At 44.5% G+C, this 27939-nt stretch overlaps 1 protein-coding gene across 1 annotated transcript; it reads left to right on the forward strand.

Annotated features, from left to right (window-relative positions):
• Positions 1–27877, forward strand: Suclg1 (succinate-CoA ligase GDP/ADP-forming subunit alpha). The gene is made up of 9 exons (XM_034512500.2): positions 1–162; positions 7559–7662; positions 12070–12186; positions 14749–14961; positions 15174–15231; positions 20460–20543; positions 22415–22566; positions 26138–26326; positions 27653–27877. Exons 1-9 carry the CDS (start codon positions 66–68, stop codon positions 27677–27679), a joined length of 1041 nt encoding a protein of 346 aa, XP_034368391.1. The 5' UTR covers positions 1–65; the 3' UTR covers positions 27680–27877.
• The last annotated feature ends 62 nt before the right edge of the window (positions 27878–27939 follow it).

Here is a 27939-nt window from a genome sequence, read left to right on the forward strand (position 1 = left end):
GACACCTTTCTGCACGAGCCTGAGCTCAAGCCAAGGTCCCGGGGTCCTGAGAGTGTCATTGGGGGATGACCGCAGCGGTAGTTGCTGCGGCTGCCACTGCAACCATGGTCTCCGGCAGCAGTGGTCTCGCCGTCGCCCGCCTGCTGTCGCGCACCTTCCTCCGTGAGTCGTGCCGACGGGGCTCTGTCCTCCATGCTTCCGTAGGCCTCGGGCTCCAGGTCCTGGCCCCGGCGGTGCCCGGGCTCTTCCTGGCGGGCCCTCGGAAGGGGCGAGGTCGCCACGGGTCCAAAGCCAGTGGCAGACCTCGGTGGTGGAGGGGGCTTCGTCCGATGGGGTCGTGGATCGGCCGACGGACTGTTCACAGGGTGCCCTTCACACCCGGGAACGTACTCTAGTTCCCACGGTGACGAGGGGTAAGGTTGAGGTGGCCTCTGGGCTGGCCCTTACTTGGAGCCAAGGGTGAAGAGGTCCAGGATGAACTCTGCTGGGAGATTGAGCCTCCGGGTTGAAGAGGCTGTATTTTGTACCAAAAGATTCTGCACTTGGAGTTGAGCGTTCTGTGGAGTGGGAGGGACAACGGAAAGATGGTTGGTTTCTGCACCCGGAGTCAGCGTGGCCCTGAAGGAGCGTAGAAGCGGAGGGTTAGCAAGCACTTTCACCAATGATCTGTAGCTCTTTACGAGGCTCTAGTGAACACTTCAGTTTCTGAGAACTAATCTCTCAGGGCTGCTACTCTCTCAGCTATGCTGACTCTTGAAATTATTGCTGCGTTCAAAGTCTCTGTGTTAGGTACGTTAGGAAACAACTTTGGAACCAGCCACGTCGTGTTTGAGGTCTGGCTAACCATTCAATACGTGCATAGTAGTTTTTTAAAAAAAAAATGATTTCTCAACGGATGTCGTGGCCCACGCATTTAATTCCTGCATTGTGGAGGCAGAGGCAGGTATGAGGGTCTTTGTGAGTTGGAGGCCAGCCTGGTCTACAAAGTGAGTCCCAGGGCAGCCACAGCTGTTACATAGAGAAGACCTGTCTCAAAAACAAAAGGAAACAAACAGAAGCCTAATAAACAAACAAACAAACAAACATACAAACACAAACTAAAATCTCTCTAGTATTAGCGAGTCTGAGACAGCGTGGTTGTGAAGCACAGCACTGTCCTGCCTCTCACTAACAGGAGAAATGATTGCCAATTAAAGTTGTGTTGAGTGATTGGATGTCAGATTTATCCAGATGTTAAAAAGTAATGAGTGGTTTGGTTTCATTGTGCAGAATAAGTGAGACAATTTACAACTCAGAAATAGACACTAAAGTAACACTTTTCCTTGTGACATCTTGTTTCTTCTAGCCTCAAAAAGCAGGTGAGACTTAGTTTCTGTCTTGAGTGCCCTACAAGTGTTCAAGGATAAGTGTGCACCTAGTAGCTGTACCTCATGGCCAAATCATTTGAGGACAGAGGTCTGCCTTGATAACTTTGCCAAATGCGGAAGAGTTGAGTGCATTTGGGAAAGTTTTCTGGAGCTCCTTCTTGACTGATTAAAAGGATACTTGAATGTGTTCTAGATAGAAAAGAAGAAAGAGATTAGTTGTACCAGTAATTACTGAGGTTGGTAGAGTTTGAACACTAGTGTGTTGGGTATGGGCCTAATCCAGCTTATTTGGAATTGTTTGTGGGTTAAGATGTGGAACACCAGATGTGCACATTAGCCTGTTTAATGGAACACCCACAAAAAGCGGCTCACCTGGGCACCAATGTCTTTCTCTGCTGAGGTCTTGCTGGTCCAAGGCTCTGAAAGAGCCTAGCCTCCATCCAGGAGGTGTGCTGTCTTAATAGAAGTGTTTCCAGAAGAAGAATTTCTATGTGATTTGGTCCCTTAAGTCCATTCTTAGCAAAACTTGCCACGCCTCACTCCACAGAACTGAAGGTCTTTCTTTCTAGACTGCAAAACTGAAAACCTAGAAGAGATTTAGCTTTCTGTTGCTGGAGTCATCTCAGATCGGAGTCTTGCTGTTAAAACTCTGAGGGATCTAAACAAGGGTATTTTTGTATTAAGGTTACAAGTGACTGTTTAATGTTTAAAAACCTCTAAGTTGGCAGACCGTGGAATTCTCTCACACCTGCAATATTTCCAAGCTGCCACTGCTTTCTTCTCCTCTTCCTCCTCTTCCTCCTGCTCCTCCCCCCTTCCTCCTCTTCTTCCTCTTCCTCTTCCCCTTCTCTTTTTTCTTGTCACAAATTATCTAGGCTCTTAGGTTAAAATAAGATGATAGGGAATCCCACCTCCGCCCTGTTCTTAAATTTTAGCTGATGGCACATACTGTGTTGAGATCCCAAGTTTTGCAATGTTCATTTGAGTTAAAAAAGATAAAAAGACAAACAGTCCTAGGTGCTACAGGGCTCTATTGGAGGACAACTAAGAAACTGCTAAGCTGCCCTCCACCCAACACATTTTAATGGCTTATAAAAGAGGGGACAATCCTGCTGATGTGGGGAGAATAGATGATGGAAAAGGAGAATAATTTCTGATGGGAATTTGTAAGAATTTTATAAGCATCATTGAGATTGAAATGAAGTTTTACAAGAAACCTAAAGTTTGCTAGAGTCTCTAAAAAATACCAGCCAGGAGTTACTGTAAATCACATCTTTTAGAATAGTTAATAATAACAGGCATTATTTTGATCCTTAGAATTAGGATAGTTTGATGTCAGAAAGTAGATCATACAGTCTAGTTACTTCTACTGTTTTGTTTGGCAAATGAGGAAACAAACCCAGAAAATCTCCCAGGTGGTGTCCAAGGAGTCCCGGAAACCAGGTCTGCTGGTGTGTGCAGTGTCTTTTCACATGTGTGCCTTGGGAAACTTGAACCTCCATATGAGAAGCAGGACCTTTGGCACTGTTAGTGGTCTGTGGAGGAAGCATCTATCCTGCTCAGAGCTGCTGCTTGCCTTTCTCCTGTCTTTGCCAAGTTACACAGGCTTATTTGCAGACTCAGGGAAGCTCTTGGAAGTGTATGGAAAAGGAGACTCAACAGCGATCTTTCCCTTTCTAGTCTCTGGTGCTGTTTGCACCTAGGAACTCAGCCTTTATTTCAGAAATGGAAGCCTGTATCCAAATGCATTGATGAGGCCCTGAGAAAAGTAGCTTGATTTTTCTGGCCTCAAAGTTGCTTCACAGAACACTGAAGTTTAAAATGATTTCTCCTAGGTGTAGGAAAATAATTTTGAGTTTGCCACAGGGCAGGTACTTTGTTGGTTTGAACAATTTATTGATTTTTACTTTATAACATTTCTAAAATCTGGATGTCTACTCATTGTTGTATACAACATTGTACACACTATTTTCATACTTAGTGCTTAAAAAACAGGAGTGCTTTAAATTTTACAAAACATAGTGATTGTAATGAACTAAGCCAATAGTATTGAATGTATCATCAATATAAGTGGATATATAGTTTTGTATTTGAATAGTCGATTGGGATTTGGGGTGAGTAGTTGCTGAGGTGCTCCCATGTATTGTAGGTTTATTATGTAATAGTTCCTTCTGCAATTAAAATATTCATCTTGCAGGATGAAGCTCTTTAAGCAGGAAGGTAAACATCTCTGAGTAGTTTCAGGAAGTCCCTAAAACTGACCAGATTTACTGTTAGAGTAAGCAGCAAAAGCTGAGCCTTCCCCTCAGACAGAAGGGAGCCAAGCTGCAAAGAAGACTCTCATACCTGGAAGAAGCAGAAACAAGCCAAGCTGCTTGGAAGAGGTTTAGACCAACTGAGGCACCAGAAAAGGGCATTGTCCAGCCTGTTGAGCTGCTACAGGTTGTGCTGGATGGCCTTTGCTGAGCAGTCATTTCTACTGAAGTCAGTGACCCCTCACCCATACTCCTGTAAATAACCCCAGTAAAACTCAGTGCTTCACCAAGTTGGACTTTGTTAGTGTTTGTACTTTGGTCTGTCCTGGACTCCCTATCTGGGCTAAGTAGATGTGTGTGTTGCATCTCCCCAGGAAAATTTTGTCACACAGCAAGGTCTCTTCATTTGGGGACCACAGTAGCCTATGTTTTGCATATGTATAATTCATGGTTAATTCTATGATAGAGCAGGTTTGAGTGTTCCCCAAGAGTTCCCATGCTAGGAGCCTCCAGTGTGGTGGTGAACTCTGAGATCACTGAGATCACCATGCCTAGAAGAGATTACTGGTAGTCTGCCCTCCTCCTGAGGATTACTGGTAGTCTGCCCTCCTCCTGAGGTGAGTTACCAAGCATGGCTGTTCTGTGAACTTGACCAGCACCTTGACATCCTGTTATTTTTCTTGGTTTTCTGCCATGTTATATACAGGCAGAGGGGTCTTCACCAGAGGCTGGACAGATAAGGCTGCCCTAAAGTGTAAGCTGAACAAACTGGTTTTCTTTTAAATTAGTTACTTTGTTAAAAGTCAGTTATTTTGTTAGCTCAGCTGCAGGTAGGCCAATACAGCTAGTGAGTTTACATATGTTGAATTCACGAGTACATACACAACAGTAAAGGAGGAATGGGGCATAGTTTTCAGGGTTGAGTTGAGAAGTGTTTTCATGACTAGAGTCAGGTTAATGGTTAGGGGTAAACTAATTCTAAAAGACTATGTTCCGGTCCCATGTGGCAAGTGCTCTTTGGCTCTTTATTTCAGCATTAACAGCACGGCCATTTTCAAATTGGTATAGTTGTTACTTATATATTAACAGCACGGCCATTTTCAAAGAGGTATAGTTGTTACTTATAGGTGATAGGACTGAGTGACAAACCTGTCTCCTCTGTGGAAAACATCTTAGTACCCTGTCCCTTTCCTTGAGCACCTTATTTCAGTCTGTCCTTTTATAGTTTTGTGCATCTTTGGTAACATTTGGTTCTGTTTCAGAGCCAGGAGGCTTCTGTGGGTAGACCTGACCCTTGTGTTAAGCACTCATGAACCTGACAGAGCAGCCACTGAATTCTCACGTCGTTCGCTCCGCTCTCTCTGCACCAATGATGATAGTACGGTAGTAATTAGTGATACCCCACATACTGTACCCTAGCCACGGTTTTACATGCTGTATATAAACTTTAACATCTGCCAGTGAGGTACATAATATTACCTGTATTTTTACAGTGAGATTTCCCCATACAAATGTTCCTATATGAAAAGATTCCCAGTTTATTTGTGAACACTGCACAGTATGTGTATGCAGAGTTAGTTTATTTGTGTACACCATGTGTATGAGGACAGACCAGTGAGAGAGCTCAGTGGGTAGAAGCACTTCCCATGCAAGTCCAATGGCCTGAATCCCATGTAAGTCAGATGGCCTGAATCCCATGCAAGTCTGATGGCCTGAATCCCATGCAAGTCAGATGGCCTGAATCCCATGCAAGTCTGGTGGCCTGAATCCCATGCAAGTCTGATGGCCTGAATCCCATGCAAGTCTGATGGCCTGAATCCCATGCAAGTCTGATGGCCTGAATCCCATCTGTGACACCCATGTAAAGGAGTGGGATCTACAAGCTGATTTCTGAACTCCTGTGCTGGTGATGAGCCTCCCTACCTACCTACCTCCTTCCCTTCCTACCTTCCTCCTTCCCTTCCTCCCCTTTTTTCTTCCTCCCTCTGTCTCTCCCTCTTTCTTTCCCTCCCTCCCTCTTTATGTTCCTTCTTCCCTCTCTCCCTCCCTCCTTTTACCCTTTCCTCTGTCTCTGTTTCTCTCTCTCTCTCTCTCTCTCTCTCTCTTTCTCAATGCATATGGAAAGCATACCTAGCTGGATTTACTTGATTTTAAAGTGTGAACTGTATACTCTCTCTCTCTAGGGCAGTGGTTCTCAACCTTCCTAATGCTGTGACCCTTTAACACAGCCCCTCACGTCATGGTGACCCCCAACCATAACGTTATTTTCATTACTACTTCATAACTGTATTTTGCTACTGTTATGAATTGTAATGTAAATATTTGTGTTTACCAATGGTCTTTTCATGTAAATGCCACACCCTTCCTTTGAGCAGCTGTTAGCTGGAAGACTGGCTCAGGAGATGAAAAGCAAGGCCTTGTTTACAGTACTGGAGACCAGCGGGACATAAACACCAGCACAGACCTGTGTGGTTTTTGAGAGTGATCTCACTCGCTTATGGGACCAGTTCCAAGGCTATACTGGCCAGTTGCCTGTGCCTCCAGAGGTGGCCCAAGCAGTGGCCCTAATAGCTTTTACCATCAGCATATTCTTGGTGGCCAGCTTTCTGCTGGCCTGCTCTTTAACTTACCGTGTTCATTTTTCATTTTCATTACTCTACCATTATTATCTACTGTGTTTTTTGGCCTTTATCAGTTGTCCGTGAGCTAAGAGCAAGGATGATCTGAGTAACATCCCTATACTCTGCTGCACGGTGCAGTGGGCTCAGCCTTACAAGCTTTAGATCCCCGTTGTGGTCCCTCTGCTCAGGTCAGGTGCTTGACTGTTCCTGTGCCAGGACCCTGCTGCAGAGTGCCCCCACAGCTCCCTGTTCAGCATAGTCTGGTCCAGGAGCGCAGCTGTCTGTGTATGTGCAGGATGCTTTCTGAGAGGTACAAGCTGACGTCTGTCTCTTCCTAAGGCATGAGGTCTCCAGATACCTCTTACAGAAGTGCTTCTTCAGTTGTGGCCTAGGAGGACTTAAGACTGGAAAGCGTGGTAGTGTGTGGGTAGGCTCTGAGAAATACATGAGGTAGATTGTTCTGGAGCTAGCTTTTATGGGCTCCTCAGAGGTAGGTAGAAGGCCTGGCTGCTTTGAAGAGGCAGGGATGGGCCATAGAGACAGGCTAAGTGGCCCTGTGGAGGTTTGGAAGGCCCCTCATAATTGTGAGCCCTGTGCCCTTTGAACTGATTTTTAACATAGGAGTTGATTGTAGTAATTACTGGACGTTCTCAGTCTCCCTTGAGATGGGTTGCCGAAAATGACTTAGGCGTGTGCTTTTTCTTTATTTCCTACTTATCTTCTCATCTACTTTGGAACTCATCTTATTTTCTCTGCTTAATACGTGAGGTTCTGAATCCTACATCAGAGGGGATCAATCGGAGTGATCTTGGGTTGTGTTTTACCAGATGTATACCAGAACTTAGCATTCCCTGTGTTGCTTTTACTGAGGAATAAGCTAGAGAGTAGCTCTTCCATTCCTGAAGTATACCTCCTAGCTCAGCTGGTGTTCACAGGCTCATGCCCGAGTGCAGTGTGCACATACAGACATTAGTAGGAAGGATTTCAGAGTTTCATTGATACCATTGAATTTTAATCCCAGGTTCCTTTGTGGGGAAGGAAAATTACAATTTTCAGCTTTTCTTTCCCAGTTTGGATAGTGCTAGAAGATTGTGCTTCGAGGTAACAAAGAGGGTCCTGGGCAGAGGGCAGGTTCCTTGTGTTTGCGCCCAAATTCACCTGTCTCATTTAAGATGTGGTTTTAAGTTGACTGTGATCACAGCATTGCTTTTAGATTAGAAGAGTTTTGTTTTTAAAAAATTGGGTCGTTAAATTTAATTCATGGTTCAGAAATATGGGGAGATTATAATGTTGTCATATTTTCTTTACTTTTCAGTGCAACAGAATGGGATACGACACGGGTCTTACACAGCATCGCGGAAACAAATCTTTATTGATAAAAATACGAAGGTTATTTGCCAGGGTTTCACAGGCAAGCAGGTATGTGCATCTGCATTTTTATTTAAAGTGAAGACTATTGATGTAAAAAACTGACTTCTATTTTTAGTAACACAAAAATAGTAATCTATGATGGCATAGAACTATACCGTACAAAAGGGGCTGTGTGTCAGGAAGAAGGCAGGTGGTGTGGTAATTCTGTAAAATGGACATTGTGTTTTAACTTAGCTTGAGAATACACAGGAACGGTAGTGTCTTTCAGCAAGTACGATGCTCCTGGTTTTCCTCCACCAGATGACTGTTCCTTTGAGCACTAGGTGAATAGGCTATAAAGGAAAGCTTGTGTTAAATGTGGGCTCCACAGCTCAGTGTGGGGAAATGCACAGCTAGAGATAGTCCTGGCAGGTGTGGGCAGGTGAGCCAGCACGACTTCCCACTGCATCCTCTGTCTCTGGGGGAAGCCAGAGGGCACACTTGCCCTGGAGTATTGACTTGGTCCTCCTCCTCTTCTGTTCACACCTCTCCTCTCCCTACTTCTGCCCTAGACTTGTGTAGTTGAAATGTACCTACAGTTTGATTCTGCAGTAACACCATCATGAGTCTCCTTTCCTTCTTCCCAACCATTCTGTTTACCAGGAATCCTCTGTTAAGTTGGCCTGTGTCCTCCAGATGAAAAATGCAGGTACCCCAGTTTTCTTTCTGAGGAAGGAGATGATAAACCTTTAGTATTTCTCAGCTTAGAAAAAGTTATATAGTTGTCAGTGAAGAGGTAGCCCTCGAGAGGGCAGGGCTTGTATTTGCTTTTCAGTTTTATTTCTGGGGCTGTGCAGTGGTGCACACATCTTTAATCCCAGCACTTGTGAGGCAGAGGCAGGTGGATTTCTGAGTTCAAGACCAGCCTGGTCTACAGAGTGAGTTCCAGGACAGCCAGGGCTACACAGAGAAACCCTGTCTTGAAAAACCAAAAAAAAAAAAAAAAAAAAAAAAAAAAACCAACCAACCAAACAAAAAAACCCAAAAAACCAAACAAACGAAAAAAAAAAAAAAACCAGATTTATTTCTGGGGACCTGTGTGTCTCATTACAAACTCATGTACAAGTATTTTATATTTATATAATGGGTCTTTCCCCACATTTGTACTGTAGAACCGTTCTAATACAATGCAATTCACCAAAGGAGATGCAGGCAAAGTCTTGCAGACCAGCTGGCCAGGTCTTAATCTGCAGGGTGCTAGCAGAAGGCCAGCCAGATGTTACAGATGTCATGCTCACACACAGACATGCCCACAAGGAAGATGCACATCCCGAGGGAAGGAGGTGTACACCGCCTCCACCTCCTCCTTCCAGGCCGGCAGTCTAGCTTTGTGTGTGTTATAATAGATAGCACATAATCAACCTATAATCAAATTCTTGACGACGTTCGTTATGCGCAATTTCTTTTTTCTGTTTGTTGAACTTTATATGACATTCTTGTGTCACTTTAACCTCTGATGTCTTGGTGAGGTGTAAGATATCCATGTATCAGTACTATTTGGAATTGAGCCTGCTTCCTAAATTAGTTAATGATTTATTCAAGTCTTTGAGTCTGGGGTTGGTCTTGCTATTCTTTTTTTTTCCTCCTCAACCATCTTCCTTCCTTCCTTTTTCTTTCCTTTTTTTTTTGAAACAGAGTCTCAGTATGTAGCCTCAGGTAGACTAGGACTCACTATAGTTCCAGGCTTTGAACTCTTAGTATTTTACCTCACAGTGATCTGCCTACCTCTGCCTCCTGAATGCTAGTTTTGGGGTCTTTTAGTTCCTTCCAAGTAAGCTGTTTCTCATTCACGTTCCTTGTGGTTGCATTTTTAGTAATTGTGAGTTTTAAAGGTCTCAGGTTTTTTGGATGGATCATGAGGCCGAAAGCCACGGAAGCTTGAGGATTGTCACACTAGCTCCTTTGTCAGTGTATACCTTGTTCACATAGATGAGGGATGCTGTATGTTAGGGTGGATTATAGCCATGCACATTGGCGGTGGGTGCTGCAGAAATTATTCTTATTCTAAATTATGTACTGGCTGATGGTAACATGAAAATGATGGGAAATAGCTTATTTTGAATGGAAGCATTACTTTTATTTAATAACACACTAGGACTAAAAAGATGGCTTCATTGGTGTTTACTTGGGAGTATAGTCCATTGCCTGGATGTCTAGGCCATTGCTTCTCAGACTCTGGAGTGAAAGGGTCTGTTGATCTAATGCGATCAGTACTTTGTGAACTATGGTAAACCTTAAAATAGTTTCACACTGCCTGCAAACATTATCATTATTTTTTAATTAGATTTTTGTTGTTCTCTCTCCTTTGGGATCTTTTTTTCCTTCTGTCTTGCTCATTTGTCACTTTAGATCAGCTGGTCTGTAGACTATACATGGAATAGCACTGGTTAGAGAGTGCAAAGTACTGACTGACTTGTGGCTCTATCTAAAACTCCATCACTAGCTTCAAACTGCTGCTTAATATGCTTAGGTTGAGTTTGTTAGTATAAAGAGAAGTTTAAATGAAGAATTTCTAATGTTCTTAAAGGCATACTTTTTATGCATTAACTAATTAAGGACTTGAGTAGTTGGTTCATCATTGTTAGGTCCCTGAGAATGACCACATAGACCTTTTCACTGATGGTCGGTCATTGATGAGTGTCTGCTATATGTAATGTGTTGGATTCGGTGCCATATTCCAGAAGAACAGTAGACAGAGATTCCTATCTTCACGGGCTGTGCCTCTTACCTGAGAGGAGGAAATCTAGCCACAGAACCCCTGACCAGATGATGTGCTACACTAGAGAGTTTAATCACTATGGAAGAGCAAGCTGGGGGAAGGGGGGAGAGTGGCCATCCTGTGTGGAGTCATGTGGTCGGCATTGGGGAGAAGATTTTATATCAAGGGGTGGAAAAGGTTTGCTCTCAGAGTCAGGATCTAAAGGAGATGTGTGAGTGGATCATGTGCCTGCGGAGGGAGGGAGGGAGGGAGGTGCGGTTTATGCATAGTGCTCAGCTAGGCCCGCGGGCAGGCAGGCGGGCCGGCCGGCCTGTGCCATGGAAGCTCCAGGCTAGTAAGTGAGGACTCACAGGTGTGGGGTTTGCCATGAGGAAACAGGGTATGTGTTAACTTTCACAGTTAATGGACTAGAAAGAGATGGGGGGGGGGGGGCTGGATTTTCCTCAGATGTTACAGGATGACTCTTATTGCTGTGGGGAATAGATTCAAAGGAACAAGACAATAAGCTTCTAGGAGTTGAGGTGACATCAGCCAGCACAGTTCCCAGCAAAAGGTAGGACAGAGACTAGCTGTTTAGAGGGTGGAGTGGTGAGGGTTACTGCTGGCTCAAGAGTGAGCAGAGTCTAGTGGGACTTCATACTCTGAGTCTGAGCATCTCTGGGACTGTTGTCAGCAGATGGAGCAGGTTGAGAGGAGAGTGATGAGGCTTAGGTAGGGTGTTCAGTCAGATGCCTACTCGCTCTCCAGGGAGAGATGCTAGGCAGGCACGTGAGTGTCTGACTGTAGGCAGAGGTCTTGGCTAGTGAAGGATATGAATGGCAAGGGTCACCATAGAGATTCTACTTGCTGCTTTTGTAAGGGTGGCATCCCAGAAGGCATTGACTGAGATGGAGAAGAGAATCAGAGAGAACAGGAGGAAACAGATGCCTAAATGTTAGTGGGAAAGGATCTCCCAATCTCCAGAGCCATTGTCCTTGTTACAGTTTGGTGGGTTTAGGGGAGGGTGTGGTAATACATGTTGAGGGAAGAATGTGGGGAATACTGTTAAATACCTTGCAGGATGGTCTCCCATAGCAAGGAAGCCCAGTGTTCCCAAAGACCAGGTACGATATCAGAGAGAGTGAGTCACAGGGAATGCAGGAAGTGGCAGGGAAGTCCAAAAGGCCCACTGAGGAGCCACCGATCCTTAGTTAAAGACAGACTTGTTGGCACAGCCTGGGGTTTTCTTTAGTTACTGTTCGGCTATGCGTGTGTATGTGTGTCATGTAGGGTGGTGGTGAATTACAGTAAAGCAAGCTGTACCTTTGATATATATTTTTTTAAAGGGAAAGAGCCAGGGTTGGATAACTACAGTGATTCATCATGGATTTGCAATTGGGCAAAGTGGGGTGCAAGGAAATGAGGAACAGGAAAAATGGGATGGCCTTTTAAACAAGTAACAGAGTGTTCCAGATCAGCAGCTAGTTCCAGCAGGGAATGGAAAAGGGCTCTTCCAATGGCTGTTTTGACTTTGCAGAAGCTGGTTTTACTTGAGGGTTGGCAGCAGTGTTTACTAAGTGGGTGAAAGGGCTTGGCTTGGGCTCTTGCCTGGGAGCACTTAACATGCTTGGTTTTCTTTCCCCTTGTTGCTGAGAGTGCCGGTGCTTTTCAGCTATCTTCCTCTCCTCTTTCATGGCTCTTGTGCTTTTTCCTCACAGGGAACCTTTCACAGCCAGCAGGCTTTGGAGTACGGCACCAAACTTGTGGGAGGAACCACTCCAGGGAAAGGTGGCCAGAAGCACCTGGGCTTGCCTGTCTTTAATACTGTGAAGGAAGTAAGTAATGGGTTTCTGAGAAAGAGAAACAGGGCAGAGAGGCATCCTCTGGGTAGAGGTCTTAACTGTGTGCTTTTTGCCTTATATCCAGTGACCTAGAGAAACTGGAATTGTGGTAAAATCCAATAGTGATTTTTGTAAAAGATGTTTATCATCTGTTAAAGGAAGCTCCATGGCCTGGCTTCTGTCTGGTTCCTTACCTCTTCCCTGCCTTTCTTCCAGAATGGTGGTACACGTGTCAGCAGCAATTTCAGAAACCCCCTGTTTCAGAGTGGACTGTCAGGCAGGGATGGTGTTGGGTGCTTCATGCACATCGCCCCAGCCCGGCCTTATGTACCCCTCCATACAGGCACCCTTCTATGGAAGCCCAGGCTGCTGCTGCTGCAGTCTGAAGTCAGCTGAGACGTGGCAGACCTGGACTGTCCTGTGCCATCAGACAGTATTCAGATTGACATATGGTGGCGATCTGCTTTCTTCACCAGTTCCTGATTTCTTTAAAGTGATTTTTTTCAGGAAGTTTAAAATGTAGAAGTTACAAATACAGGTTTTTAGGTAAATTGGTCTTTTTTTCCCTTTCAGTGTTTAGGCTTTGTAAACCAATAGTTTTGTTGAATCAGTTTATATGTTATTCATTGTGACCCAGGCAGATGTGAAATTTGGGTATCCTAAGTTCCTTGACAAATACTGTTTCTTACTTTCCCATCATCTTTTACAAAGAACTTTCTGAATGAAGAAGAATAATATTGGTTGTGTAGTATGACTCCCCTGTGTACGGTACTTGTTGCCAGTATCTGGAAGTATTTACAACCTTAAGATAGGAGAATCTGGGGATTTGTTTTTTCAGTGAAATGTTACATGCCCATGATCTGGATGTTCTGACCTTGGTTCCCCTCTTTTCCTTAATTCCCTTCTGTTGTTGCTTTCTTCACCCCACCAGGTCTTCTTGTTAGCCCAGTATGGTCTTGAACCCATGATCCTCTAGTCCAGTGGCTCTCAGCCTTCCTAGTGCTGTGAGCCTTAACATGGTTCTTCATGTTGTGGCGACCCCAGTCATAAAGTCATTTTGGATGCTGTTATGAATTGTAATGCAAATATCTGCCTTTTCTGATAGACTTAAGATAACCCCTTTTGATCCCCAAAGGGAATATAACCCCCAGATTGAGAACCATTGTTCTAATTAGTATCTAAGTCTTGAGCATTGGGATTATAGACGTATGCCACCACGACAGGCCTATCATTACATCGTGAAAGAATTAAAATGAATGATTTCTAATCCTTCATGTCATTTATAGGTAACTGCCAGTGCCCTTTGACTGTTCTTTGGACACTGTTGAGATGATACTGTTTACTGGGGATATAGTGGTCAAAACCTCAGTCTCTGGGAGCATAGACTCATTTGGGATGATTCTTGAAGACACTGTCTGTGGTCTTTCCTCTACATGTGCCTGTATTTATAGTTTGTGTAAAATCCCTTGGTACAACCTTCCAAAAACATTTTGGTTATAGAGAATCACCTGCTGTAGCTGCACTGAGCAAATCACTTTACACTTTGGAATCAGATATACTCACGATTAAATATTGACTCTGCTATTTCCTGGCTATGTTATTTTAGTGTGGGAATTTACTATATTTTGTTTGGTAGTTTGTTTTGAGGCAGGGTCTCTAGGTAGCCATGGCTGGCCTTAAACTCAGAGATCTGCCTGCCTCTGGTGTGCTGGCCCTAAAGGCGTGCACTTCCATACCTGTGGTATTTACTATGTCTTAATCACAGCATCTTTTTTTTTCTTTAAAAAAATTTTTTGGCAGCAGTCTCTTATGCATACATATATACATAAATACTTAATATGTATATATGTGTGTGTGTGTGCACGTGTGTGTGCGCGGCCATGTGTGTGTAATGTATGTTAATCATTTTCATGCCCTGTTCTTCTTTCTCACTGGACAGATCCCTTCTTCCCAAGGAATCCTTCTTACTTTGAGTCTTCCTGTGTGTGGCCCACTTAGTTTAATTGCAGATGCTTTTCTGTACCTGGGTTGGAGGCAAAGGGTAACTTATCAGTGGGTATAGCACTGAAGAAAATGACACCTGTTCCTGCAGCAAACCTGAACTGCTGTTAGTCCTTTGGGGAAGGCTGAGGCCTCACGTGCCCCTCCCCAAGGCTTCAGATTCTTGGTTTGTAAACTGGAATATTCTGGTTTAGGAATCTCCTGGCGCCTGACTGATTCCTGCTCAGCGCCCTCACAGGCCTGTCATGGAAGAGTGAAGCTGTGCATAACCTCAATAACCTCAGGGAGGAGGGAGCATGTGGGCAGGGCTCTCAGGTTTACTGTCCTTTTATAGGGTAAGATGTACAGAACCTTTAAATTCACACAGAGAGGACAGAGAAGAGACTCTGCTTAGATTCTGCTTTTTTTTTTTTTTTTTTTTTTTTTTTAATATTTAATGGACTACAGAATGGGGGGATGAGGAGAGGCTGCCTATGACCCCTTTCTAAGCATTAATCTAATTAGGCTGTTGAATATACTTTATTATGATTCAATTGATTGTGATTAATGTTTCAGGCCAAAGAGAAAACAGGAGCGACGGCGTCTGTCATTTATGTCCCTCCTCCTTTTGCTGCTGCCGCCATCGATGAAGCAATTGATGCAGAGATTGCTTTGGTTGTGTGCATTACTGAAGGTATTCCGCAGCAGGATATGGTACGGGTCAAACACAAACTGACACGCCAGGGAAAGACGAGGCTAATTGGGCCAAACTGCCCCGGCGTCATCAATGTGAGTACATACACATGTGCACGCGTGTGTGTGTGTGTGTGTGTGTGTGTGCACACATGTGTGTGTGTGTGTGTGTGTGTATGTGTGTGCGCACATGTGTGTGTGTATGTGTGTGTGTATGTGTGTGTGTGCACATGTGTGCATGCATGTGTGACTTTGGAGTTAGAATTTTCTTTGGAACTTTTCCAAAACTGCAATTTACTTTCCTCCAGCCTGGAGAATGCAAAATCGGCATCATGCCCGGCCACATCCACAAGAAGGGAAGGATAGGTGAGTGGATTTGTTACATTCTGGTAGATTACAAAATACAAATTCGATTTTCCTAGCTCAACTCACAGTGACTGTGACTGTAAATAAATATGTCTCTGTAATAAATTAATTTTTTTTTTACAGTGAGTCAGTGATGTATCTCAAATATAATGGGCCTATTTGGGAATCAGTTGTAGTTTGCAGAACCAGTGAGCATCTGAGGGAGGAGAGTAGTGATTCCTTTCTGCTCAGACTCTGGGTTCTTCTGTATGTTCTGTGTCCGTGGTGAACACCAGCTTCCTGCTCAGCAGCCGTCTGCTCTATGTCTTCACCACTGTTTGTGTATCTGTTTTCTTAGTGGTCATCTCTTACTGTTTTCAAGTTTGAGCACGAGGAACAAGACTAAAATACAGGCTTTGTTGTGGACACACTTTGATTTCTGATGGGCAGCATTTATAAGAACACACACATTAAGTATGTTGGACTTTTAAAGAAGTTGTCAGATAGTTCTAGGAGTTGTATGTGTTGTTTTGTATTCTGTCTGCAGAGCCCCAGTTACCCTTCGTCCTCTAGGGTTCTTGTCTCCAGCAGACTTGTGCTTGCTCTTTTGGGGATGAAATGGTGTCACGTTGGCTTTTGTTGTGATGTCCCTGATGAGTGGTGGAAGAGCACCTTCTCAGTCTTTACTCTTGATCAGAGGGTGCACTTGGAGGAGCACACACTCACAGAGGCCGGAAGTGAGTTTGGCTTTTAGTCTAACTCAGGTGCTGCCTGTCCTGTCCCTGCCCCTGGGATCTGTCCTCACTTCCTACCCAGTTGGCTAGTCTGAAAAGAATTGCCTGGGGGAATTGGAGGAGGAGGGAGGGAAGGGTCACTCCTCCAAGGAGAAAAGGTCACTGCTCCAGGGCATCCAGTCCCTAGACTTGAGCTCTGGGCCTTTGTATGGACAAAGTTTTTACTGGGTGGGGAGGATTAAAACAGTCACATAAAAGTTATCCAAGATGGGAGAAATTAAAGAATTTTAATTCCTTGCCTGAAACACAAATTTTATAAGATTAGATTGAAAAGATGCATAGTTGACATTTCTTATCAATCCCTTGTTTTTTTCTTTTTTTTCCTTTTTCTTTGCTTGCTTGCTTGTTTGTTTGTTTGTTTGTTTTCCAAGACAGGGTTTCTCTGTGTAGCCCTGACTGTCACAGAACTCACTCTGTAGACCAGGCTGGCCTTGAACTCAGAGATCTGCTCCCCTCTGCCTCCCAAGTGCTGAGGTCAAAGGTGTGTGCCACCACTATTCAGCTTTCTTTCTTTTCTGTTTGCTTTTTGTATTTATCCTCTGTTTTTCTTTAAAACACTGTTTTCTTGAAACTCATTAAGATGCTGGCTAAGAAGCTAATCCTGAGGTAGGTTTTCCATTAGCATGGTTTAAGGTGAGCCCACTTCCTATGGGTAAGCACCCCTAGGTGGTTGGCCTGGAGATTTACCTGCCCCATTGGAATGCTAAGTCTGCCATTTTCTTGACCTGGAGTGGTTTTCTTGACCTGGAGTGGCCCTCACTGCTGCTTTCACAGTCTGCTTTTCTAAAGAGGTAATGAGAATGGGTAGGACCAGCTCAGAGATCAGAGCTCCCAAACCACTTGTGCTATCTTTGGCCTCTAGCAGGCAGGAAGCTACCAAGAGGACATCCCTGGCTTTTAGTCAAGAAAGAAACAGCTTACTTTTCCTTGGGCTCTTTTTACCCCAAACTAGACCATTTTTACCTCATGTTCTTATCATCCCTGCCCCCTCTGCAGAAGTAATCCTAACTTTCATTATGGGATTGAGATGACTAATCTGGCTTCTCGCAGCTGAATTTGGGGTGTCAGGTGTGGCAGTATTTGGGTACCCCTTCAGAGAGCCTATTTAAAAGACTCCAGCTCTCAGATGTAGGGAGAAAAGTAAGTCCTTGACTGAAGTCTGGAAAGGATTTTGAAATGTTCAAGTTGAAGTTCTTTGGAATCTCTTGTTGGGCTCATAAGAGCCTCTATCAACGGGATCCTTGTTTTCCTTCGGCCCCAGTGCTGGTCTCTAGAGTGATGAACCTGCAGTCTGCTCTACATGCTCTTTGATAACTGTTGCAATCTGCTAACAGTCGGCACGCTATCAGTCCCATGTGACTTTGCATGTGTTACAGCTGTAGACACTGTGTGCTTCATCTGGATGCGTCCTAGCTTTTCCTCCACCCCCAGGCTCAAGTTGTTGCTTGGCCTCCTTTACTCCACTTGAATGTTATGTGGACCGAGAGCAGATGGACCTGTGACTGCCTATGTAGGCAGGGATTTAATACACTTGGGACCCACCTTGTTAAAGTAGTGAATCCTAATTCACTACATGAGTAGCCTTGTACTTTTACCCAATTAGAAAAGTAGCATCTGGATGATGTCATATAAGGCAGTAGGACTTGACCGTGTCACAAGACTGGCTTTGTTCCCTCCACCAGATCTGACCGATCTGACCCAAGGCTTCCCAGGTTCTCTGAGGGAACTGCAGATAACATAGAATTATTTTCCCATCCTGGTTTATCTTGTGTTCAACCCCCATCAGGGATGTTTCTTGTACTGAGTTTCATGTCCAAGGCACATCTCAGCTCTAGGACACCCTGACTCCTACAGGACTGCTTTGATGTCCCCACAGTATCCCTTCCCTTTGGCCTGTGCACAGAGCAGCCCTGGTCCCTGGGGACTTTCCTTGGGCTGGCTCTCAGTATGGTCCAGAGACTTCCAAGCTGGATTCTTTTGCTGATGTGGAGAATGCCGAAGGCCCAGTAGCCAAAAGCCTCCAGAAAAGAGTTGATAGCATGTGTTTCCCATAGGAGGGGTCTCAGGCACTCTTTCAGGTGAGCTAGATTCCTGGACTGAGCACTGAAATTATGAGAAATAAGTTTGGGGTCACAAAGAAAGAGACCACCATTCCATCCGAAGGCAAACTTTATTCTTGATCAAGAGGTTCACTTGGGAAGAGTGAGCCAGAAACATTTTTATCATTACTATTTCTGTGTCCATGGAAACTTATTTTGCTTCATGGATTTTGCAAACTTTCTCAAAATGCTTTGGGAAAATTGTACTGTTACTTGGTCGGTTCCTTAAGGAAATGGAACTGACCACATTTCCTTATTTCAATCCACATCGCAAAGTTAGCTGTTCTAGGCTTGAATTTGGATTCTCTGCGGCTAACTTTGACTCAGCTAGATTGTTTCTCCATTGCAGTAGGTGGGGGCAGTGTTCTCTACCCACCACTATAACTAGCACTGGTAATCTCCATTGCAGTAGGTGGGGGCAGTGTTCTCTACCTACCACTGTAACTAGTACTGGTAATCTCCATTGCAGTAGGTGGGGGCAGTGTTCTCTACCCACCAGTATAACTAGCACTGGTAATCTCCATTGCAGTAGGTAGGGGCAGTGTTCTCTACCCACCAGTATAACTAGCACTGGTAATCTCCATTGCAGTAGGTGGGGGCAGTGTTCTCTACCTACCACTGTAACTAGTACTGGTAATCTCCATTGCAGTAGGTGGGGGCAGTGTTCTCTACCCACCACTGTAACTAGCACTGGTAATCTCCATTGCAGTAGGTGGGGGCAGTGTTCTCTACCCACCACTGTAACTAGCACTGGTAATCTCCATTGCAGTAGGTAGGGGCAGTGTTCTCTACCCACCAGTATAACTAGCACTGGTAATCTCCATTGCAGTAGGTGGGGGCAGTGTTCTCTACCTACCACTGTAACTAGTACTGGTAATCTCCATTGCAGTAGGTGGGGGCAGTGTTCTCTACCCACCACTGTAACTAGCACTGGTAATCTCCATTGCAGTAGGTAGGGGCAGTGTTCTCTACCCACCACTATAACTAGCACTGGTAATCTCCATTGCAGTAGGTGGGGGCAGTGTTCTCTACCCACCACTGTAACTAGCACTGGTAATCTCCATTGCAGTAGGTAGGGGCAGTGTTCTCTACCCACCACTATAACTAGCACTGGTAATCTCCATTGCAGTAGGTGGGGGCAGTGTTCTCTACCTACCACTGTAACTAGTACTGGTAAGTAAGAGCAGTTAGCACAGTAGGGCATCATTGATACTTGTTCTTAGGTGAGAATACTTAGGGCTACACTGTGGTATGTGAAGTGTAACCTCTGGACATCCCACTGTTAATAGGGACAATAGAAAGCAGAAACGGGGGACTGAGAGGAGCAGATCTCATCTCATTTCTTTGGGACAGTCCAGGAAGGACCTGTGTGGGAAAGCAGCAGCACGCAAGCTTTCGTGTGGCTGGGATAGTTGGCAGGTTTTGTCAGATGTGGAAAGGTAGGGAAGCATGAAGGAACATGAGGCCCTTTAGGAGAAGGAAATGATAGAAACGCATTTAGGGAGTAGGCCATGTCTGTGTTAGGCTAGGGAGTTAGTGCAGAATTCCTCCACGAGGTGAAGCTGTCAGGGAGCTGAGTGGAACTCACCTAAAAGAACATCTCGGTGTTGTGTGGGAGGTCCATGCCTGCTTGTGTCCAGTTTTACTGTTTTATGTGGAGAATCTGCAGTCTTGTGTGCCTGAGGACATAGGATGAAGAGGTGCGTCTGCATAGATTGCATACATCATGACTGTGACCAAGATGAGTACACAGTCACGATGAGCTAAGTACAGCTGAAACACACTGCATCTGGCCTAAGACAACGCGGTGTGCTGAAGCTGAGGTCATGGTTTTGTTTTAATCAGACAAGAATTCTCCTGCCATAGTAAGTGAAGTTAGGTGTTCTCGCCACAGGCTTGATGCAGTAAGGAAGTTAAGTGGGAAATTGGCTGAATTTTACACTGAATGGTGTGAAAATTCTTAGAAAAATAGTTGCAGGAGAGTAGATAATATTGCTGAATACAGCAATTCTGTTTATTCATTGTTTACTGATGGGGTACTTAACGCCAGTCTGTTCCATTGCCTTAGGCAGGATCATGCCTACCAAGGTCATAATGATATTATTCTCTCTGAAAAATTCGGAAGAGAGGTTTTAAGGTTTTTTTTTGTGTGTGTGTGTGTCTTTATCTTGGCATTGGTTTCAAAGTCATAAAACACCCTAACTAATGACATACTTCCACTTCATTTGAAGCTACTATTGATCTAAGTGGCAAACCATGATGGGAATTGTAAACAGTCTCCTGTTAGTTAATTTTATCACCATCTGGCGGTATGCCATCCACACAGTCTGATAGTTTTCACTCTCTTCCTTTTAAGGTATCGTCTCCAGGTCTGGTACTCTGACTTATGAAGCAGTTCACCAAACAACCCAAGTTGGATTGGGGCAGTCCTTGTGTATTGGTGAGTACTTGGCTAGAGTCTTTTATTGGAGTGTAGCATCCTCACGGAATGCTACAGTGATAGGGACACCAGATAGCTTTTAGAGGGAAGGTGCTATGGTCTCATGGTTAATTTGCTGGAGCCGCACTTTCTCACTTTCTTTTTCTCTCTCTCTCTCTTTCTTTCTTTCTTTCTTTCTTTCTTTCTTTCTTTCTTTATTTCTTTTTTCTTTTTTTTTTGTTGTTGTTTGTTTGTTTTGTTTGTTTGTTTTTCGAGACAAGGTTTCTCTGTATAGCCTTGGCTGTCCTGGAACTCACTCGGTAGACCAGGCTGGCCTCGAACTCAGAAATCCGCCTGCCTCTGACTCCCAAGTGCTGGGATTAAAGGCGTGTGCCACCACCGCCCGGCTGGAGCGGCACTTTCTGTTTCTCAAGATTTGATTCTAGGTTAGGAGCGCACATTGTACGACAGGTGACCAAAAGGGTGGGCGTTATGCCCAAAGCTTCACTGATGTCGCTTACTCTGAAGAAATGGCGCTTCAAATTTGGCATTGTGTTATCACAATCGTCTTCTGTGTTTCATAGTTATCGAATTCTTAGCTTCATTGTCTCTCCCTGGGGATCCCGGGTGCTCCTCTAAGCTGAGGCTGCAGTGTGCACCTTACTGGGCAGAGTCCAGCTTGAGGACAGCTACATGCCCTAGGCTTCTCTAGGTACCATACAAGACTGTGTGACACTTTAAAAAATCAGGCCAGGCTTTACATTTTGAAATTACCTGTCTTTTTGTTCTTTTTGCCAAAAACTAGATAAGAGTCTCATTTTTTAAAAATCTTCAGATCCTCAGAATATACCTTAAAAGCCTTTCAAAAATATCTCTTTATAATAAGCATGATAAAATAGACCCCTGGAATAGTTAATAAATAAATGAACACACACGCTGAGTCTTTCCACTCTCAGGACACAGTGTGAGGCATGAGGTCGTTTGGTGTGATAGGAACTCAGAACTGGCTTTGAAACAGACTTGCCAATTCCATCTTCTCAAGGCTCCATTCCTCCCATGGGGGGGTAGCGACGCCATAGCACAGGGTTGGGGACTCATCAGTAGCCGTCTGCCCCTCGTGAAGCTGCTCACAGGACTTGAGCCTGGTGTGTCCTGATCAGTGCTGTTTCCTGATCTCAGCTTCATTTCTCAAAGATGGGTTGAGAAGTGAAAATTCACTTCTACTCCCAATACGTTTATAATGTAAAAACAAAAACATCAGCAAGCAGAGAGTAGGGACCCTTTGTCTCATGGCCGTCCAGGTTCTCATTCTTAAATGTCATGTGCTCAGAGGAGAGGCGTGTGTGCAGGCACTGCCATTTCCCAACTACAGGAAGAAGGCCACGAAACCTTCCACCCTGCTGCTCACGGACAGTGTGTCTTTAAACTTAGCAGTCTCTCTGCAGCACACTTGTCAAGAATTTCTCTGTGCAAAGACATTTGTTCATTGTTTTATCTTTTCCTGTGGTGTACATAATGCAAAAAGTTCTCTCTTTCTGAGCAGTGTTTTCGGGTTTATTAAGTATATGCTGAAAGAAAGAGAATCAAGGACAAGTGGTAAGAGACACTCACTGCCCCAAACACCATTTCTTTCAAGGCACACTTGTTAGTGTGGAGTAGTTTTATGGGTTATTCGAAGAGGACTGGGTTTGTGAACGTGGGCAACCCATCACCATTTACCTGCGTCCAGAGCCATTTTGGGAAGTTTGGATGTTGAAGAGCAATGCTTCATCTGAAAATATTAAAGAGAAGGGGTACAGAGAATAAAAACGGAGTTAGAACATTTCTTAATATAAGTTGTACACTTTATCCTTACATTTCTGACTGATACTGACCTCCTTTGATCTTTTCAGGCATTGGAGGTGACCCTTTTAATGGGACTGATTTTATTGATTGCCTTGAAGTCTTCCTGAATGATCCAGGCACAGAAGGCATCATACTGATTGGTGAAATTGGTGGCCATGCTGAAGAAAATGCTGCTGAGTTTCTGAAGGAGCATAACTCAGTAAGTCTGTGTTTGGAAGACCACAGCTGTCTGCTCCTGACAGACACTGGGCTTACTTCAGAGCTTATCTTCATTTTTCACAGATTTCATTTCTCAAGAAAACATGAATGCTCACTTTAAATCTAGGCTTTTTATTCTATAATACTCATGATATTCTAGATTCTGAGTTCATTTGTTCCCCGCTTCTCCACTTTGAACCCTCCCCTACAGGAGTCACCCAACATTGTGTAGCGAAAGTGTTAGCCTTTTGCTGAGTGGAGAGAGTTCAGGCCCGAAGCCCGAAGCCCAAAGCCCAGATTTCATTCGAGGCTTACATCTGCGGTCCCTGGTGCTCTAGAGTCCAAGGGAAACAAATGTTGTTGGCTTTTGCAAGGTTGCTTCTCTAAAGAACCTTTCTTTTCTGTCTTTCTCTGTTATTTTTGCCTCCTGTTAGCTTTAGTCTTTGCTTGTAGAAAGCCCTCAGCACCAAAGCTCAAGCAGAAAAGATTTCTTTATGCTCCTGGGGAAGTCCTCCCTGTTGCCTCTGCCTTAGAGTTAAATATGTGAAGGAAGGGGCAGTGTGCTGTTGCCAGTTAGCTAAGGGAACTAAGCTTCTTTGCTGGCAGTTGGCAGCTGAGCGGTGAGGTTGGAGGTGCCACAGTGCTGGGGGCATGCCTACTCTGGCTGTGCTCTGGTAAATGTGCCTGAGAGCTGAGGAGGGAAATGTGCAATGCCTGAGTCAAGTGTCCTTCTCTGTTGATGATGGTTAGGAGTGGTCTTCAAGAGGCCAGGTCAGCGGGGGATGGGACTGGAGAGGGGGCCAGGCATGAGGAGACATGGGGCTGGAGAGGTGGCTCAGAGCTTAAGAGCATTTGCTGTCTTGCAGAAGACCTGGGTTCAGTTTCCCACACCCACATGGTAGCTTACAATCATCTGCAAGTCTAGTTCTAGGGGATCTTGTGCCATCTTCTGGTCTCCACAGGTACCAGCCACATATGTAGTGAACCTGTATACATGCAGGCAAAACACTCATACACAATAAGATAAAAAATAAAAAGAGGGAATAACTTCCCCTTAGCATTTGGGGCAAAAAGGCAAAACAAAAACCCAAAAACCTGAGGAGTAAATGAATGAAATGCCAGAAGAGAAACAGGGACTATGGCAGTGTGCAAGGAGCCAGTAAAGCCACTGCAGGCCTGGTGTGCAGTGTGCAATGTGCAGTGTGAAAGGCACCAGTAATGCCACTGCAGGCCTGGTGTGCAGTGTGCCTTCTCTTACTCGTGCTTTCAGGAACTTTCAAGGATGGCTTTGAGTGTTCCTGTCTTGTGTGGAGATTGGAAGCTCCACAGAAGTTGTAAGATATGACCCAGCTCTCCCTAAGTTCAGGTCTCTTTCCTTACTTTTCCTCACTCCCTTACCCCCACAGCGTTCTTGTTTCTGTTAAGAACATTCCTTAGCTTTGCTGCTCTGTCTTCTCATTGGCACAGCTGGGTGTGTGTGAGGCCATACCATAGGGAAGCAGTCGGGTGGACTGAGCTGCAGTGTTGTGATGTTTCTGTAAAGGTTCCCAGGGGCCTCCAGTTAGATCTCAGATTCCTTTGACATCCTCTGGGGCTCCTCATAAGCTGCCTCCCTGCTCCTCCTCCTATGTGTGAGGAAGGTGAGGAACATTTTGAGCAAAGTGCAGAGCAAGAGAAGTCAGAATCACCAGAAATATTTACATCATGATTCATGACAGCAGCAAAACTACAGTTGTGAAGTAGTAATGAAAATACTGTTATGCTTGGGGGTCACCACATCGTGAGAAACTGTTTTAAAGGGTTGCAGCATTAGGAAGGCTAAGACCCATCGATGTGGAAGATATGCATATCTGGTGAACTGGTATTTTCCGATTTGACAGTCTGTGTTATAAAACCACTGTGGATCAAAGACCCACTGAGACACCGAGGCAGATGAGGGGACTTGAGAAGGACAAAGGACACATGTTCATTGCTGCTGTTTCAGTTTGCAGCATTGCAAACCTTTGAGATGACCACTTGAAGAGGCTTGTGTAGTATCAGAGAATAGTCCCAGGCATCAGGGAGGCAGTTAAAGCATGTCATCCTTTTCCACCTGTCCATCTGAGGCAGGATTTTCTTCTTGTACATCAGCTAAATGAGCTTTCACAACAGGTCAATTGCAAAAGCAGAAATGATTGGCCATTTTTTAAGTTAAACAGCCAGAGGTGAAGAAATTAGTTGTAAAATGTTACTTGTCTCAGCAGAATGTTTTAGATGCTATTTTAAAAAGTTATTTTTTTAGTGAATTTATAAATAGTTATAGAATTTGGTTTTAGGTTTTCTGTGTGGGTGTGCCCCCACATACTGTAGCACTCATGTAGATATCACTGCACAACTTTATGGGTTTCTCTTCCATCTTTATATGTGTTCCATAGAGGACACTCAGGTCATCAGGCCTTCAGGGCAAGTGCCTTTAGTGACTGAGCCATTTCACTGGCCCTCAGTTTCATTTTTAATATAGTAGGTATTATTGGATATTACTTCTTCGAATAAATAGCTCAGGATTTAGTGCCATGGCATTGATACACAGAGGTTACATATACGAATGGACTTTGTTTATTTATATGAACAAAGTGCTTTGAGATCCTCAGTAACTTTATAAGTCCCCAGGGTCCCCAGACCAGATGACTCGAGAGCTGCTGTGTGTAGGGGGGTGGGGGGTGGGGGTGGGGAGGCAGAAGTGGCTGAAGGAAGCTCTGGGTCCCATGCTGCACGAGTTCTGCCTTCTACAGACCTGTTCTCCCTGGATCCATTGTGAAACCTACCATAAATATTGCTGTGTGGCATTTGATAATACTTGGTACTATTTCCTCAACTACAATGCAAGCCCAGAGCTTAACAATTGTTGTTTTCTCTGTGGGGGCTTTTAAAACTTTTTGATGTCAAAATGTAAATAAATTTGTGTTCTAGAATGCATTTTTTTTGTTGAATAAAGTCAACCTTGATCATTTTTCTTAGAGTGTAGAATTTTAAAGTAAAAAAAAAAAAGTGACTGCCACCCATGTTATTTCATATTCAAGGAAATCCAGGTCTATGTTAGTGATTCGCGTGGTCCATGGACTTGCAGCCTTAGTAGGAGATTGAGTGCAAGTCTTGGGTCTTTCCCTGTGTCCCATCACCCCTCATCTTTTTCTTTGAGGACATTGATTAAGGATGAGAATTATAACAACTCAAGATGTGAAGTAAAATAAGCTGATTGATCTTGAGTCTTAAGTTATTGTCACAAGTCACAAAACACAGTTTTCAGGTGTATGTGCTTTTTACTTATGGAAAGAAAGGTTCAGGTGGGTGTGTGTGGAACAGCTTATGGCGTGCTGACGGTGCTGATACCTGGCTGCTGAAGTGTCTGCTCAGTAACCTCTGTGTTGGTGTGGAGCTCTGAGTCTCATAGGAGAATACTCCGGTGTTTGGGTTGTGTGATGGGCTTTCCCTTCCCAAGCCACTTGCTGCTTGCCAGCAGCCACAGATGTGCGGTCTGGTGTGTCTGACGTATTCTTCAAGCTTTTACAGCATCTCTCTTTCTCACTCTCTAGGGTCCAAAGGCCAAGCCTGTAGTGTCCTTTATTGCTGGTATAACTGCTCCTCCTGGCAGAAGGATGGGCCACGCAGGGGCGATTATCGCTGGAGGAAAAGGTGGCGCCAAAGAGAAGATCTCTGCTCTTCAGAGTGCAGGGGTAGTTGTCAGCATGTCCCCTGCACAGCTGGGAACCACCATGTATAAGGTGAGCATACAGTAGCTGTGTTCCTTCTCTCCATAGCTCACTGTTCTGAGGCCCTACTGTAAAGCCTTCCTGATGTAAAGGAAGATATCTGCCCCTTTGTCATTGACAAGGCATGGTGTGCAATGCATTTCAGAGATAACAGGCACCCTGATTGGCAGCCTGGGATGTGGAAAGAGTTATAGCCTTGTGTTTCATGTTTGGGGTTTTTCAGGGGAGCCCTTGGGATATAGCCATCCTGACTCCATAAGTGTCTGTTTCCAGAGAGGGGCTGCAATTCAGCAAAGAAGCAGGCAGTAAAGAGGTGCTGGGGTGGGCGCCTGAGGAGGGCAGGGCTGTGCCCTGAGTGGCTGTGTGGTGCTGTCCACGCCACAGTTAGAGGAGCTGCCCCTCAGCTGTGTCTTTGCTTTTCCTTTCTGATAGGACACTGTAGTGCACGCTCAGGTGATTGTTCCTGTAGTCTGCGTGATCTCACTATGTCTTCTTGAGTATCACGGCTCTCCTCTTTATGAGAGTTTTAACCTTGACAAAACAAAAGGTAGATAAAACAACAGCTCATGGTGACTTTTGTCTCTTAACAACAAAATCCTGTGTCTTAAGCTGAAAATAGGGACAAATTATTTTTCTAGATGGGAACAGTTTCAAAAGTGAAAGTGTGCTTAGTTGTGAACTTTGCCCTCGTCTTGGGGAGTCTAACCCAGACTCCTTGATCCAGCCTTCGCACATCTGCTTTGAATAGCATATTCCTTAGCGGTCTGAAGGAGGGGTGCTTAGTGAAGGCTGAGGAAATGTTTGTGATGCTTTCTGTTGAGCCTTACGGGTTTACTCCAGTGAGTGATAGTCGGTGGCTGTCGCTGCAGCCTGACTGCCAGCCTCTTCCTCTGTCTAGGGCATTTGTTTGTTTCAAGCATTTCTAAGCTTCTCAGCATTTTGTTCAGATACTAAATGAATCAGTGTTGCGTTTTAGTCTCTGAGAAAGTCTTCATTGCCTTATTAAAGGGCCTTTGCATATGGGTGCACAACATGATAGGTTTGATAAACGGTGCTGCCCGTGGACCCCAAGCAGTAGTTGTGCAGTGAAGATGTGAGGATTGTTAAAGCATCCCTGGTTGTTAAAGCTTCGGGGTTTACAGAAAAGGCATAGCTATAAGCTATGTCTTATAGCTTAGACATTGGCAAAGCCGATTTGAAAGTAGTTGGTTTTCAAGCAAGCTCCCTGTTGTACGCATTTTACCTCTGCGGAGTTGAGGTCCTAATGGTGACATAGGGTTTGAAAATCACTTTCCCATGAATGTCTTTTGCATTTTTTCTTCTTTCCTGTTTGTGAAGGAATTTGAAAAGAGGAAGATGCTTTGAAGGACACAACATGAAATTCTTGAAAGCTGTGGAAGAAATCTCATAGACTTGAAAGTCAGTCCAGACTGTCAACCCAGGCGTCTGACATCAGTCTCTCAGTATGTGGGAAATCCGGGCAAGTTTTAAAATGTCCTAAATTGAGCTATTTTCACTTATTGTGTAACAGAGACAGATAATAAATTTATCATTTGATTTGAACATGATTGTGAAGACTTGTTATTGTTCCAGTTGTGGTGGTGGAGGTGGTGGTGAAGGTGGTG

The sequence above is a fragment of the Arvicanthis niloticus genome, chromosome 9 (genome assembly GCF_011762505.2).
Source record: "Arvicanthis niloticus isolate mArvNil1 chromosome 9, mArvNil1.pat.X, whole genome shotgun sequence".
Taxonomy (NCBI): domain Eukaryota; kingdom Metazoa; phylum Chordata; class Mammalia; order Rodentia; family Muridae; genus Arvicanthis; species Arvicanthis niloticus.

Bases quoted from the DNA above. Each gene is read 5' to 3' on its own strand.
- Suclg1 (XM_034512500.2), top strand. From the start codon at position 66: ATGACCGCAGCGGTAGTTGCTGCGGCTGCCACTGCAACCATGGTCTCC. The intron at 20,544-22,414 runs GTGAGTACTTGG...TGATCTTTTCAG, and splicing joins GGGGCAGTCCTTGTGTATTG to GCATTGGAGGTGACCCTTTT. The intron at 22,567-26,137 runs GTAAGTCTGTGT...CTCACTCTCTAG, and splicing joins TTCTGAAGGAGCATAACTCA to GGTCCAAAGGCCAAGCCTGT.